The sequence below is a fragment of the Lycorma delicatula genome, chromosome 1 (assembly GCF_047948215.1).
Source record: "Lycorma delicatula isolate Av1 chromosome 1, ASM4794821v1, whole genome shotgun sequence".
NCBI lineage: Eukaryota > Metazoa > Arthropoda > Insecta > Hemiptera > Fulgoridae > Lycorma > Lycorma delicatula.
Window position 1 is genome coordinate 191,549,639 of NC_134455.1, and position 15,153 is coordinate 191,564,791.

Here is a 15,153-nt window from a genome sequence, read left to right on the forward strand (position 1 = left end):
AAATAAACATGTATCTTACATGTTGTATTTAATTATTTTCCTATCTGGTTCCAAATTTTATCTTTACGGGTATTGTCTAAATATTTTTTGTATGCCATGTTATATAGCTCCTCATATTCCCAAACTTTTTTGACAAGTATTTCATCATCCATATCTCAAAAATATGAAATAATAATGAGCACTATAATTCAATGTGACTCCCACAGACACAAGCTGCCAATTCAGAGCTAACCTAGACTGTGACTGTCCGGTCCCATGTTCACACTAGCCAGCCGGCACAGTCACGTCAAACTATTCTTCCCAAGATTCTTTCACTTGACAGTGCCTGATGGTGATGTTTCCTCCCAGTGCGAATGGCCTCATTCAAAATGCATTGCGAAATACTTTGACATGACGGTGCCCGTCTGTGATGGGACAGTGACATTCCGGTTAATGTGAATCGACTATAAATTGATCTTTCCTGACAGGATGGTCATTAATAAGAAAAAAAGAAACAGCTGTTTCTTTTTTATTTTTAATGTAAAGTACCATGTTTACTAAGGTTCATTACTGTATTATTATAAAATTGTTTTAAAAATGGGATTCAAAGCCAAATAATACAACAGTTGTAACAAAAAAAAGATAAAAAGGATAAGTAAATTTGTTTTTATAATTAACATGTGAATATTAATTTTACTTAGTAACATGATTTACAATATTTTTTTTGCATGATAGTACACAAATAATCAATTTTTAAATGCTATTAAATGTTATTATACTGAGTAATATTTAATACACAATAAAATTATAATTTTATTTTCAATTTTATGTTTTTATTGAAAGTTATGTAGAAAGAAAACAATACTGAATACCAGTTATCTACTATTTAAAATGGTACCATTTTTACTTATAAATGGTAACTAAAAAAATCTTAAAAAATGTATAAAATGCTATTTAATTTATATCAAGTGCAGTTAAACAAGACAGTTATAAAATTATACTACAAATTAGTGTTGAATACTTATCTCATTTTTCACATTATTTTACACCATAAAATATACTTTTCTCGTAAGTTTTTCTGAGATCTTACTATACTAATATACTGACCTAAACCACTGATTTATGATGTCAAATGATTGATTACAGTTTATTTTGACAACAAATTTAATTTATTTATTCATCTACATAATACAAAAATTAAAAATAAACTTCTATAAAAATATACATGTTTCATTTTTAATGTGAATATAACTTTAATACACTAGAATTTTCATAACATCCCTGCAATCTTAAATTAAATAATTTAATTTAATTCTAATTACATCAATTTTCTTTGTACATTTTGCATGCCTTTAATTCATCATTACAGCCTCAAAGTAATTTTATAACTATATAAAATGATTTCTGCTTATATTTTTGAAAATACATCTTACGTAGATATTTCCAAAGAATGTCCTGTTGTATGAATAGTAATATGTTTTTCCAATGTATCTTTTCTACCAAAAGATTTTTGACAAAAAATACAAGAGAATTTTTTCTCACCAGAGTGAATAGTAAAGTGTCTTGTTAAGTAATCTTTCCTACAAAATGATTTTTGACACAATTTACATGTGAATTTCTTCTCACCAGAGTGAGCAGAAAGATGTGCCATCAAACGACTATTTCGATTAAAAGACTTTTGACAAATATTGCACATGAATCTTTTCTCACCAGTATGAATAGAAAGATGTAACTTTAAATGACTATTCTGATAAAAAGATTTCTCACAAAAATTACATGAGAATTTTCTCTCACTGGTATGAATATTAATGTGTTTTTGTAAATAATCATTCCTATAAAAAGACTTTTGACAAAATTTACATGAGAACTTCTTTTCACCAGAATGAGTTAAAAGGTGAGACTGCAAACGATTATTCCGATTAAAAGACTTTTGACAAATATTGCATATGAATCTTTTCTCACCAGTATGAATAGAAAGATGTGACTTTAAATGACTATTCTGATAAAAAGATTTCTCACAAAAATTACATGAGAATTTTCTCTCACCCATATGACTAGAAAGGTGTGATTCTAAATGACTACTCTGATTAAAAGACTTTTGGCAAACATTACATACAAATCTTTTCTCACCAGAACGAATAGAAAGGTGTCTATTTAAATTACTAGTATTTTTAAATAACTTTTCACTATTACAAATATTTTTATTGGGACAATCTTCTATGGGTAGATGCTCCTCTATGGTTTCCTCGATTGTTTCTAAACCAAGACCCTGTAAAAAATAACATATGTGTATTAAAATAATTATGAGGCATGTTTATAAAGTAAAATCTGTTTTGAAATAAAAACGTAACTGAAAAATGTGAACTAACTTTATTGCTTACACATAAATGTATATTTTTACTATTTTTCTACATTGCCACCTTCAACAAAACAAAATCCTAAAGTACAGCATCCCATGTCATTTATTTATTATAGCTCTTCTAGGATTTCTTTAACATTTCACAATATGTATCTGCATTCACAGTAGTTCTGGACACTAAATTCTACAAGCAACAGACCTTTTTTGACAAAAAAAAAACCATAGTCCTAAGCTTCTTTACCTTATGCTCTTGTTTGTAATATGTAATCATTTCATAGATTTTATGTAAATTTTCATGTACGTTCCCCTAAAGATTGCATTTTCTGAGTGAAAAATTAAACTTTGGCAATAATAATTATATATAAAATTGCTCAGATAAATTTTTGTTAGCCAATGTTGGAATTATTAAGTAGAAAAGGTAAAGTTGTTATTTATAAATTAATATTTTGTATAGCACAATTAATTAATATATAGCACAAAATAAATATTAGAATAATGTTTATTAGAAATAAGCATTAGCATATATTTTAATATTAGATTAAGTATGAGTGAAAGAGAGTTATGTTGAGTATTTTTTTATTGTATTCTTAATAAGATTTATTGAATCAATTTTTTTATTTATTTCTTTCTCTGAAGAGTTGCATATTTCTTTTAAGAACTTTTTTTTATAGAATTAGCGAGTTTTACAGTTCACACAATTTATCATATTCTCATTAAAAATTACTATATTAAGTTATTATATTTTCATTTGATCAATAACATTTACCTACTTTCTGTTGTATGGCTTGATTAATACAAGATCAATCATGACTTTTTCTTCACTATGATGATCTACCAGGCGAATGTTTATTAAATTTTTCCAGCTAAAAATCATACATATAATCCTTTTTTTTAAAGAAAATCCAATGAATCAATAAAAAAAAATTGTATGTGTGTTCAAACAGAAACAATATTTACTGTAAACTAGTGTATTACATCAACATTTTACAGAATAAAAAAAAAAAATCAATGAGGCAACATAAAGAATCTGAAGCACATTTATCATAAATCAAACTTATTTTTATAAAAGAAAAAACAAAAAAATGGTCAAACATTAATTACAGACACTTTCATTTTCAAACACATAATGTACAAAAATTTCTGTTTTTAAGATAAGGTTTTTGAAGAGGAAAAAGGAACATTGTAGGGGTCTTTAAGTATTAAGGTCTTTAAGTATAACAATTAATATCCAATACCTTCAATTTAAAAATGGTAAAATTCTGATATAAAATAAAACAGGAACTAGTGCTATAAGGATTTTACACCAACTAATTCCATTATCTTCAAACGTTTGTTGGCCCTTATAAAATTCAAAAACAGCCAATCTGATTTTAAAGAAAATTGTTGGCATGACATTGTCTCCAATTGTAATTCAAATCTTAGAATTAATATATTTTTTTGCAAGACCCAAACCCTACCCACCTAACTTGACAAAACGAACAGTTTTTTTTATATTTAGTTACTCAGGATTCAATTCAGGAAAATAATAATAGAATTCAATTTAAAACTCGCTAAAATAAAAGAATTTTTACATAACATTTTTTTTTCAATTTTTAATGTAATATATGTGAACTAATATCTAAAAATATGACAGTTATTTAATTCATTTTAACAATATTTCTTTTCTAAATTTTGTGAAGTAGTGAAAAATTTAAACTGTCAAGTCCAGCTTGTGACAATCAAAAGTGGCGATCATTATAATAATAAATCACAAGGGATATTTCACCTACAAAACTGATTGAAGGAAAATAGATTATGAATAACTTAACTAAAGACATACATGCTCAAAAGTCATAAAAGTTTTCAAACGGTCACCAGCTTCCAACAAACAATTTGCTTCCTTATTTTCCTCCTGTTTGATTTCAATTTTAATGTCACTTCTCAATGGATCTTCATCTGCACATGAATAAACTGGTTCTTCTGTAGTCTGCAACAGAAAAAACAATTTCAATTTAATGCAAATTATTATTGCTGACTTAACTGATTATAAAAACACATCAAACTTATGAAAAAAATCTAAATGGTAATGATTGCTTTAAAAAACAATTATGAAGGAAAGGCAGTTACTAAGTCACAAACTTACATAATATGGCTGAAAACAATAATGAGTATTTTCAACGGTTTCATTATTTGATAATCAGTTACTAATCACTAAGTAGCAAATACACACAAAAAATGTAAAAATGGCGACAGTTAGAGAATCTTCATTGGAAGATTAACTGCTATTGTGTTTTTTGTTAACCAAAAAGAGTTTTTGCAAAAGCTTTAGAGACCTGATAAAATAACAGAATAAGTATATCAATTTGGTAGAAATTGTGTTAAAAAATAAAAACTCTTTTCTAATAAGTACTTCATAAATATTTTCTAGCTATATGGAATTGTTCACAAACTTTTCCCAGAATATACTAAATATTTACCAACTACTGATTAAGGATTTTAATATGTTTTGAACAAAATAAATGTATAGGATGCCCAAAATCTTTATGACAAACTAAATTAGTGAAATCAAAATATTCATAACTTTATAGCTCTGTTCAGAAAATAAACAAACACTTTAATTATGCTTTAACAAAGATATTTAGTGATGAGTGGTTGGCAGCATTGTGTTCCGCATAACCTCAACTGTAACCACATGTTCTTGGACTGTTGATTTCTCATTTAGTTTTTGTGTTATTATTTGAAAGTAACGTGTTTAAGTGTTAGTAGCGATTTTTGTAATGTAATATTCAGGAGCTATGATACAATGTAAAATTTTGCTTGAAACTGGAGAGAACTTTCACAGAAACATTTCAACTTTTAAAACAAATTTATGGAGATGATGCTCTGAGTTGTATGCAATGTTACAAATGGTTTTCACAATTTAAAAGTGGTTGTCAGTCAATTGAAGATTACCCTCGAACAAGGCCTTCGACTTCAACTGATGACACCCATGTTCAGAAAACCAATGATCTGATGGGTACAAATCACCAATTGACTGTCAGAGAACTTGCAGAAGAGGTTAGCAATTGGATCATGCCATGAAATTTTGACTGAAAAACTGAACATGCATTGAGTAGCAGCAAAGTTTGTACCTCCTGTTTGATTTCAACTTTAATGTCACTTCTCAATGGATCTTCATCTACACATGAATCGCTAACTGGTTCATCTGTAGTCTGTAACAGAAAAAACAATTTCAATTTCAACCCAATTATTATTGCTGACTTATCATAAAAACATATCGACTTTATGGAAAAAAATTAAAATAATAATGATTACTTTAAAAACCAATTATAAAGGGAAGGAGGTCTTTCTTAACATGTAAAATGTTTCGTAAAATAGACTTATCTACTTTTTTTATTTAATCCTTATAACTAGCAATCAAATAGAGAGAAACACTTACTGTTTTTTTCCTTTTTAAATTTCATGAACATTTTCACAGTGCACACTGTTTCATCAGGTGAACAAACATAAAACTGTCTATTATTAAAAATTTTAGATACCGAGTCAATGGGCAATTTACAATCTAATAATAGTTTATAAGACTACTGCTACTGACATATGGTGGTACTACTATGAATACTTATAAATTAAACCAAATTACTTAGTTAAATAATAAATAAATCTAATATATATATTAAATAATAATAAATTTGATACATTCATCATTATCAAAATTTACTAGTTCATTTATATTATTTTTTTTTGTTTTATGTATTTTTTCAAGAGTTCAGATTATTGATTTATTATTGTTTATGTCTAGTAATGATGAATCTTCTAATTTTGAGCTTGTGTTTATTTTCGTGTATGCAATCTGCATAATTAGACTTTTGTTTTTCATATTTGTATGCTTGTATGTTCTTGAAATTGCTTTTTAATTGCCCTATTAGTCATACTTATATCAAATTTATCACAATTATTGATGCCACATTTTATTTTATATATAATGCTTTGTTATAGATTTTTTACAACAGATTTATTATTATTAATCACTGTATTTAATTTTTTATTTGTTCATGCTGCTACTTTATAAAAATGAATGTTTCTTCTGTATTTCATTGATAGTTATAAAAATTCTAATGCTATTTTGCTTATTAATAGTTATTCTTTAGCCAGTATTTTATATATATATATAAACCTAAGATGTGTGGGTGTGCGTGCATGTGAAAATATATATATATATATATATATATGACTACACCATGTTATACAACTTATAACATGGTGTAGTATAACACCTTATATATATGCAAGGTGTTTAACAGAGGCCCTATTACTCAGTAGCTTATACGAAATGCATATTTTTGTTAACATGCATACATTGGTGCGAGATGGGTAAAATAATGTGGAAGATGTTGGTAGTACTGGAACTGGAGCGGGAGGATTGTTTATTCCCTGTATATTTGAGTATTGCCAGTCTGTGTTGAGCACTGGCTTTTGAACAATGTTGTATAATCATGTGTTGTTTGTTAAAATGCGACTGTTGAAGAACATGTTTTTGTGATGGAAACTTATTTAGAGATGAAATCTCATATGTGTTGGCAGAAGTCCAGGGAGAAATTTGTAAAGGAAGCACCAAAAAAAATATTATTCAAAAGTTGGTTAAAAAATTTTGTGCAACAGGTTCAGTGTTAAACCAGAAATGTGCCAGACACATTTCAGTTTTAACAAAGCAGGTCATACAGTACATTAAAACAGCAGTTATAAGATCTCCTCATAAATCCTTGTGGAGACTAAGCCAGGAAAATAACTTTTCACTAGGTTCAACCCACACCGCAGCAAGAATGCTGATATGTAATCCATATCTAATGCAGGCATGAGCTAACTAATGCTGATTATGCTAAAAGGGTTCATGAACTTCATGTCAATGGTTCAAAAACTTCATTGGAGGCAATACTGGCATTTTAGATAGTTTTTCACAGATGAAGCACGTTTCACCTTGGTAGGTTTGTCAATAATCATAACTGCTAGACCTGGGTACTGAAAACCGGCACATTTTCTTTAAATCCCCCCTATACCCATAAAAAATAGCATATAGTTCACAGTTTCAAGATGACGAATAATAGGACCCTTATTTTTTGAAAAAATTGTGGATGCTGCTGTTAACCATGAAATTATGCAACAGTTCATAGTCTTACTACAAGAGGATGAGAATGACTGCTGGTTGCAACAGGACAGTACCACTTGACACACAACTCACTTAACTACGAAGATGCCACTCAGTGGAAGAAGGAATTCGTCAGTAGAAAAGTCATTTTTAAAGGATTGTGGCCACCAAGATCCTCAGATCTGATTATTCTTCTAATTAGACTTCTTTCTGTGGGCTTACTTAAAATAAATTGTTTAAAGGAGCAATCCACACACCCTGCAGGAATTGAAGACAAACATTACTACTGCAATCAAGAAATAGACAGGTTACAGCTAACAACAGTAGCCAGGAACACGATCAAACATGTTGACAAGTGCTTGACAAGAAATGGATGGACGTAATTTTCAACACCTTCTGTAAATTATTATCTAAGTGTTTGCCAGTAGACTATTATTTGTAGACTAACTAAATGATGGGAGCCTTTTTTTAGTTGAACAACATGTATATAATAGATTATATACAAATAAATGTAAAGTAATGAAATGTAGTAGAAATAACAAAGATAGACCACTGAATGTGAAAATAGGAGGAGAAAAGATTATGGAGGTAGAAGAATTTTGTTATTTGGGAAGTAGAATTACTAAAGATGGACGAAGCAGGAGCGATATAAAATGCCGAATAGCACAAGCGAAATGAGCCTTCAGTAAGAAATATAATTTGTTTACATCAAAAATTAATTTAAATGTCAGGAAAAGATTTTTGAAGGTATATGTTTGGAGTGTCGCTTTATATGGAAGTGAAACTTGGGGCAATCGGAGTATCTGAGAAGAAAAGATTAGAAGCTTTTAAAATGTGGTGCTATAGGAGAATGTTAAAAATCAGATGGGTGGATAAAGTGACAAATAAAGAGGTATTGCGGCAAATAGATAAAGAAAGAAGCATTTGGAAAAATATAGTTAAAAGAAGAGACAGACTTATAGGCCACATACTAAGGCATCCTGGAATAGTCGCTTTAATATTGGAAGGACAGGTAGAAGGAAAAAATTGTGTAGGCAGGCCACGTTTGGAATATGTAAAACAAATTGTTAGGGATGTAGGATGTAGAGGGTATACTGAAATGAAACGACTAGCACTAGATAGGGAATCTTGGAGAGCTGCATCAAACCAGTCAAATGACTGAAGACAAAAAAAAACAAATAAATTGTGTATTAGGCTGTTCTAATATGTGCAATGTGCACCCATTCTGGCCATTTATCTCTCACCACACAATTTACTTCCATGTTCAATTACACTGTTACAATTTGAATACAGTAGAAGCAGCACGTGGAGTGCAGCTCATTCAATAGTGTATCAGTTCAAAACAACAAACTTGCTTGATGTTTGGATTCACTAACTATAAGCTGTGCTGCATGCTCTGATGCTCTCTTTCTGTTTTGATTCATTGTTATTACCTGGTTTATTTTATCTTCATATACTGTAAATTGTGCTGTTTCATGCTTCCATTATTTTCTCAAACGTAATTACAGTAGTTTGTTAAGAATGCTTATGTTTAACTATCAGAACAAGTGAATGTAGTTATTTTTTTATATTTTTTTAAAATTATCTTCATAAGATGTAATACGCAACATTAAATATCATCCTTTAGGCCATCTGGTTTAATGGTATTCTCCTCTTTTATCTGTACTAAACCTTCAATCACAACACACATACTACAAAAGACAATGTCAGTTATTTTTTTTATTGTTTTATGTCTTTCTTTATTGTATTACCTGTACAAAGGCTAACCATAAAAAACTAAGCTATCTTTTAAATAAAAATCTGTTTAGTAATTAACACATTACTCCACCTTACTCCTTCAAAGTACTTGTTGCAACATTACACAGTTCTCTCAGCATTGGTAAGCTTGCTGTTTGTACTACAAAGTTTGATAGCACCTTTCTTAAATTTCTAGGCTTTTTTTTTAAAGTGGCAGTTTGTAAGAATGACTTTAATTTAATAGGAAATCTATAGAAGACTTCTTAACAGAATATAATTTAAACTTTAGAGAACTTAAAATTCTGGAAAGTAAGAAGATTATGGAATAACAGCTGTAGTGTAGTTTGCCATAAACTCATTAATAAGGAATAGCACACGACTGCAGCACCAATTGCTGCCTCATGCCTCCAATTGTTTCTTTCTCATCGCCAATCACAAACTCTGTATTACCATAAATAAGACCTTATTGTCTGATGAACAACAGAAATATGAAGGCAACATAACCTCAGTTTTGGAATGACGTTTTCGCACTATTTTTTGGTCAAAGTGACAAATTTCCCTCTCTGCAATAATTTTGCCCTAACTTCTACACCATAACTACACCACCCATGTCTTACCACCTGTTATATATTTTTTTAAAGTTTCAGACAACATTTCATTTATCCAAAAGTAAATTCTGTTTCCATTTCTTGGTTAGCAACTCTAGCATAAATTGCCATTATTTCAAGGCACATTCAATTTTTAGGTTGGCATCAAATAAAATAAAGTTTTAGAAATCTGTGACTTTTCATAGGCAGTCAACCAACAACTTTACCCAATAACACACATGTTTTCAGTCATGGTTCACAATACAAACAAGTTCACTTTACTCAAGTGCATGCATGGAAGTGTTTATGGTGAGATTCCTTGTCCTTCCTGCCAATCCAGCTATTCAATCCCATCCTGAGCTTTTTCTAAGCTTTGCAAAGTAATACACATTCACTCCATTCAGAGGTATAATCAAGTGATTCAATGTTTTTATTTTAGGCCACAGAGTGAGTAACATTTACTAGTTTTATTTGAGACGTTATTTATTTATGAATGATGTAAAATAATTTTGTTAAATAGGTAATAAATAGATAAAACTTTTAAACAACACTTTGTAAAGAATTTAATTCTGGGCAAAATGGTGCAAGATAAATTGAATAAAACCAAGATAAGTTAGAAAGATTTAAATTTCATTTTGAAACATTATATTTTACATTTGTCAAAAAAATACTTATTTAATGTAAAAAAATCCAAACTCCTTTTTGGTGTGTGAAAGATTTGTAAAAGCAAAATTTAATGTTAAAAAAAAAATTGAAATTACACAACCATTAACTGTAAAATAAAAATAAATAAACAAAAATTACTTACAAAATAATGTTTTCATTAATTGCAGAAATACAGTAAATAATTATTAATTCAAAATTGGCAAAAAATAAGAACAGCTGACCAACAATGAGCAATATTGTATTAGTGTGTAAATCATTCAATAAGATACATTAAATATATCGGTTATTGTGAACTTTGCTGTAGTCAGCAAAGGTTTTCTGTGAACATGTTCAGTTTGCCACTGAAGTAATGCCATTCTTTTTTACAACAGAGGAATATGCTGATATGGTATTCATTTTGGGTGTGTAATGGTGCTGCTACAGCTGTTGCAGTAAAAAAAGAAATGTTTTCCAAATTGCAATCCAGATCCCAAAACAATTAGCAGGACTTTTTGCAATCTTCAGGAAACAGGTTCACTACTTTGTATTCGTTCGTACCAGCTATAAACGATCTGTCCAGCACGATGCTGTTATTAATGAAATTATTAATGATTCAGTTCAGTACAGTCCAGGCATCAGTACACAGCATATTTCTTAGCAGATTGGCATTTCGTATTCAATGGTTTGAAGGACACTTAAACAAAACAAGTTTTATCCTTATCATAAACAGTCAGTGAAACATCTATACCCAGGGGACAGTCCGTTCACTTGGAGTTCTGCAACTGGTGGAATACAAATAACAACTCTACAAGTATGTTTTGTTTACCAATAAGGCAAATTTCACTTAAGATGGCATTAATGACTTATGCATCCCAACTCCATAGGAGGGAAGACACCCACCTTGTAATGTTACCGGTCACCACACCACCCCCTCTGTTCTGAGTCCTGAGGGACTTTACCGTAGGTCGTCTTTAGACCCTCTAACTGATTACATCACTCAGTCATCAGCCAGTCCTTGGTCGGGATGCCACCGATGTAAATGCTTCGGCAGACATTTGCATCAGTAAAATACAAATCAAATTTTGCCTTCACATAGGCCTCAAATGGACATCTTCACATCCAACCTAACATGATTCCCTCAAACTAACTAACCAAAACCACAGAAGCGTGAACCCCGCCATTGGTGACAGTCACCAATTCACAGTCACCATTGGTGACTGTGAATGCCTAGAAAATTAAAGAGTTTAAAAGTAAATCAGTGCTACAATCAAACCAATCAAAATGATGTCTTATGCAACATAGAAATTCAGACCTACACCCAAATAAGTTGACCAATTTAGGTCACCTAACAAGGGGAACGTAACCTCATTCCGTTCCATGCAGGAGCCGGGGACAAACCCCGCACCACCACCTGGTCCCATCATGGAGTCTCGCATGGCATTATCAAGACATGATCAGGACTGCCACCGGTGGAAGGAAGCCACACCTCTGGTCGCACCATGCCCCGTTGGTGCAGCCACCCCTACAGCAGGAGCACCAAATCAAATCACAAACAACACCAATATAACCTTGGCATGATGCCAATGCGCCTACCTCCAACCAATCTAATGTCTAGCCCGGAACCCTAGCCACCTGGGATCCTACCACGATTGAGTACATCAATTAAACTCCCTCTGCAAACCTACACACCGCAAGGGAGCTAAAAAACCAGCCACTATAGATCACTTCTCATGGATCATCCAGTTAATACGGAGATCCAGAAAGGAATGTATTCTCTCAAGCTCTCTAACAGCTCGTGAATGTTTGATCTTGTATCGGGGACAGACGTAGAGAACATGTTCTTTTGTATTTTGTATCATCAGTTCCACCATCCGGGCATTGACTCGAATCCACCAAACAAAATCTAGCCAAACTTGCCTGAAAGGCAACATGCCAAGAGAGAAACTGTGTAATATACTGATTGGGGGAGACCCATCCAATTGCACATAAATCAAACCCTACTAAAAATATACCATGCGTATAGTGACCTTTGGGATTTGTCCCACCTGACCTGCCAAGACGCAAGGTCCCGGTCTTCAATCTCCTGCTTTCGTTCTGATGTCAATAGGTTATTTACCCTGGAAATGTAGCATTCCCTACACACATTAGCCAAGATATCAATTGGTTTGAATCAAGCTGTAACACAGACTGCCTCCTGTGAGACTGTTCTACAACCGCCTATAACAGCCAGTAAGAGGAGTCGCTAGGCCCGCAACAAAATATCCATGTAATACCTAAAAGCCATGTGGTGAGCCCAGACAGGCGCAGCATACAGCATAATAGCTTCACTGACACCTTTGTAGAGGATACGCATGGTAGGGTAATTCAACCCCTAATCGGAATGAATGACTACCATATTACATAAACAGCATTCATAAAAGATTCCATAAAAAGTATCAGCAGCCTTTTTTGCCACATACTGTAGATGTTCCTTGAACCGAAAATTTTCATCAAGCATAACACCCAGGTATTTTTGAGCCTTAACGTACTGAATGGGGAGACCAGCCATCCAAACCTGGATTTGTTAGGCAGCAGCCAATCAGCCATTAAGCAACATCATTGTGGTTTTCTCTGGGCTGAAAATCATCTTATGTTGCCAACTCGACAGTCAGAGTGTCTCACAAGCATGAGCAGCTCGGAATTCTACCTAGTTATGCAAATCCCCTTCAATCAGTAGCAGCGCGTCAGCATAAGCGATGACATGATAACCTTAAAAGCAACATGGATCTAAAGAAAGGGACTCAAAACACTGCCCTGAAGGCATCCTTTAGTTAAGGTCTTATGAACCTCCGAGCTGCAATCACACAGGGAAACGGTCTGATGGCTGAAATAACTTGAGAGCATTTCTAATTCATTTCATGTACACTTACGCTTCTGCATCTAAAACAGGGCAGAGGGCCACCATAAGTTATTAAATACCCCGAACATGTCCAGAAAAATCCCTAATACATATTTACATGGACTAGAGGAAGCTATATCCATCACCCGGTGAGAAACCATACTGGTTATCCATTAGCAAACGATCAGTGGCCAATCTAACATTAATACGCAAATATAGGACTTTCTCAAAAACCTTGCCAATTGTAGGCAAGAGTTTAATGGATGGTAAGAACTAACAGTGATCTTTGTCGCCATCTTTGAACAATAATACCAAGTCTCCATGCTTTCAACACGCCGGAAAGTGGCTGGCGCAAAGCAACCTATAATATATTCTAGTTAGAGGACCAAGGACTACTGGAAGCGCTTGGATGAGGAGCTCCACTGTAAGACAATCATATCCGGGGGGCTTGTGCCGTGTCATACTACTGATCACCTGGCACATCTCTGCCACAGAGATCTCAGAAGATTGTAAGTCAGTCTCGAAAATTGTGACTTCCCGCCTCACACACTGGGAACAAATAATTAATCAAAATATTAAGAACACGATCCTTATTAATTATAACATCCTCGTGGGTCGACAAAGCTGACAAGAGGACATCTTTCCTGCGCTTATGTCCAAGGGTCTCTATTCCCTTGCTCCTGAATGAAGGCACGCCATGAATTATGCTTGGAGGATCTAATGTATGAAAGTACCTAGCCGCCCTCCTGTGGTAATTCACAGTTAGGGCCACACACTGATCGGGATCACCCTCTTGTTGCACAGCCCTTCTGAGTCGATTTACAGACTACTTCATTACTGTCAGATTCTGAGACCACCAACCAGATATACATTCCCAGCCAGTGCCTCTAGGAATGGTGGCTTCAACCGCCGCCACCATCGCAGAAGTGAAATATTCTGGCAGGACATCTAATGACAGACTGTCAAGGTCTTGAGAAAAAATCTCCAGTCCAGACTCCAATGACTTATGCAATGTGCATACATGGGACATGAGTAAATCCTCATGAAACAGTAGAAGGCAACTTTCAATACAGATTTAGCATAAATGTATGCTAAATCTGTATGTGGCCTTCTTCACAATCATCTGTTTGAACCGTTTGTATTACCTGGTCACTTTAATACCGACATCTACTTGCAAAAGAATTGCCGCAACTGCTTGAAGATGTTCCTCTAGTACTTAGATGTTAAGTATACTTCCAGCACAACGGCACGCCCCCCCCCCCCACTTCTCTTGTACTGTTTCCACTTACTTAAATCATCATTTTCCTGGGAAATGGATCGGTCTTGGAGGTTCACATTCCAAGCCACCAAGATTGCCTGATGTAACTACTTTAGATTTTTGAGTCTGGGGATGGATGAAATATATTGTACACAAAACAAAAATATATTCTTGTGAGAAATTAACTGTCCGCGTTATAGATGCAACTGAGCAACTTAAGGAAGCCCTAAAGAACTAAAAAGGGCAACAAAAGGAGAACAGAAGCATGGCAAGAAATGTGTTGAAAACTGCGAGCTCATTTTTGAACATTTATTATAAACTACATGTATAATGCACTTTGGTCTAGTATACTGTTTCTAAGTAAAATTCAATTTTTTCAAAATTTTTTTTGCTTTAATCAACTTATTTTACACCATTTGTCCAGAATTAAATTCTCAATAAGTTTTGTTCAAAAGTTTTATGTGTTTATTATCCATTTAGCAAAGTTATTGTACATCATTAAACATAAAAACAGTTTTTTTCACCCTAATTTATTGGTTTTCATCCAATTTCTCAAAAACTACTGGAGATACATTTCTGGGACCTATT

At 32.7% G+C, this 15,153-nt stretch overlaps 1 protein-coding gene across 6 annotated transcripts in view; it reads right to left on the reverse strand.

Annotated features, from left to right (window-relative positions):
• Nucleotides 1–764: 764 nt before the first annotated feature.
• The window catches only part of LOC142326661 (uncharacterized), a 35,562-nt gene continuing 21,173 nt past the window's right edge, over nt 765–15,153 (reverse strand). For 2 of the 6 annotated variants that reach the window (XM_075369297.1, XM_075369291.1), the window contains 3 exons: nt 5,449–5,529; nt 4,158–4,304; nt 775–2,248 (listed from right to left, as the gene is read on the reverse strand). In XM_075369297.1, the coding sequence (XP_075225412.1) occupies nt 1,409–2,248; nt 4,158–4,304; nt 5,449–5,529 (1,068 nt within the window). In that variant the 3' untranslated portion in view covers nt 775–1,408. Of the gene's footprint in view, nt 2,249–3,104; nt 3,202–4,157; nt 4,305–5,448; nt 5,530–15,153 lie in introns of all 6 variants that reach the window. The other 4 variants (XR_012756840.1, XM_075369276.1, XM_075369285.1 and 1 more) reach the window with 4 other exon arrangements.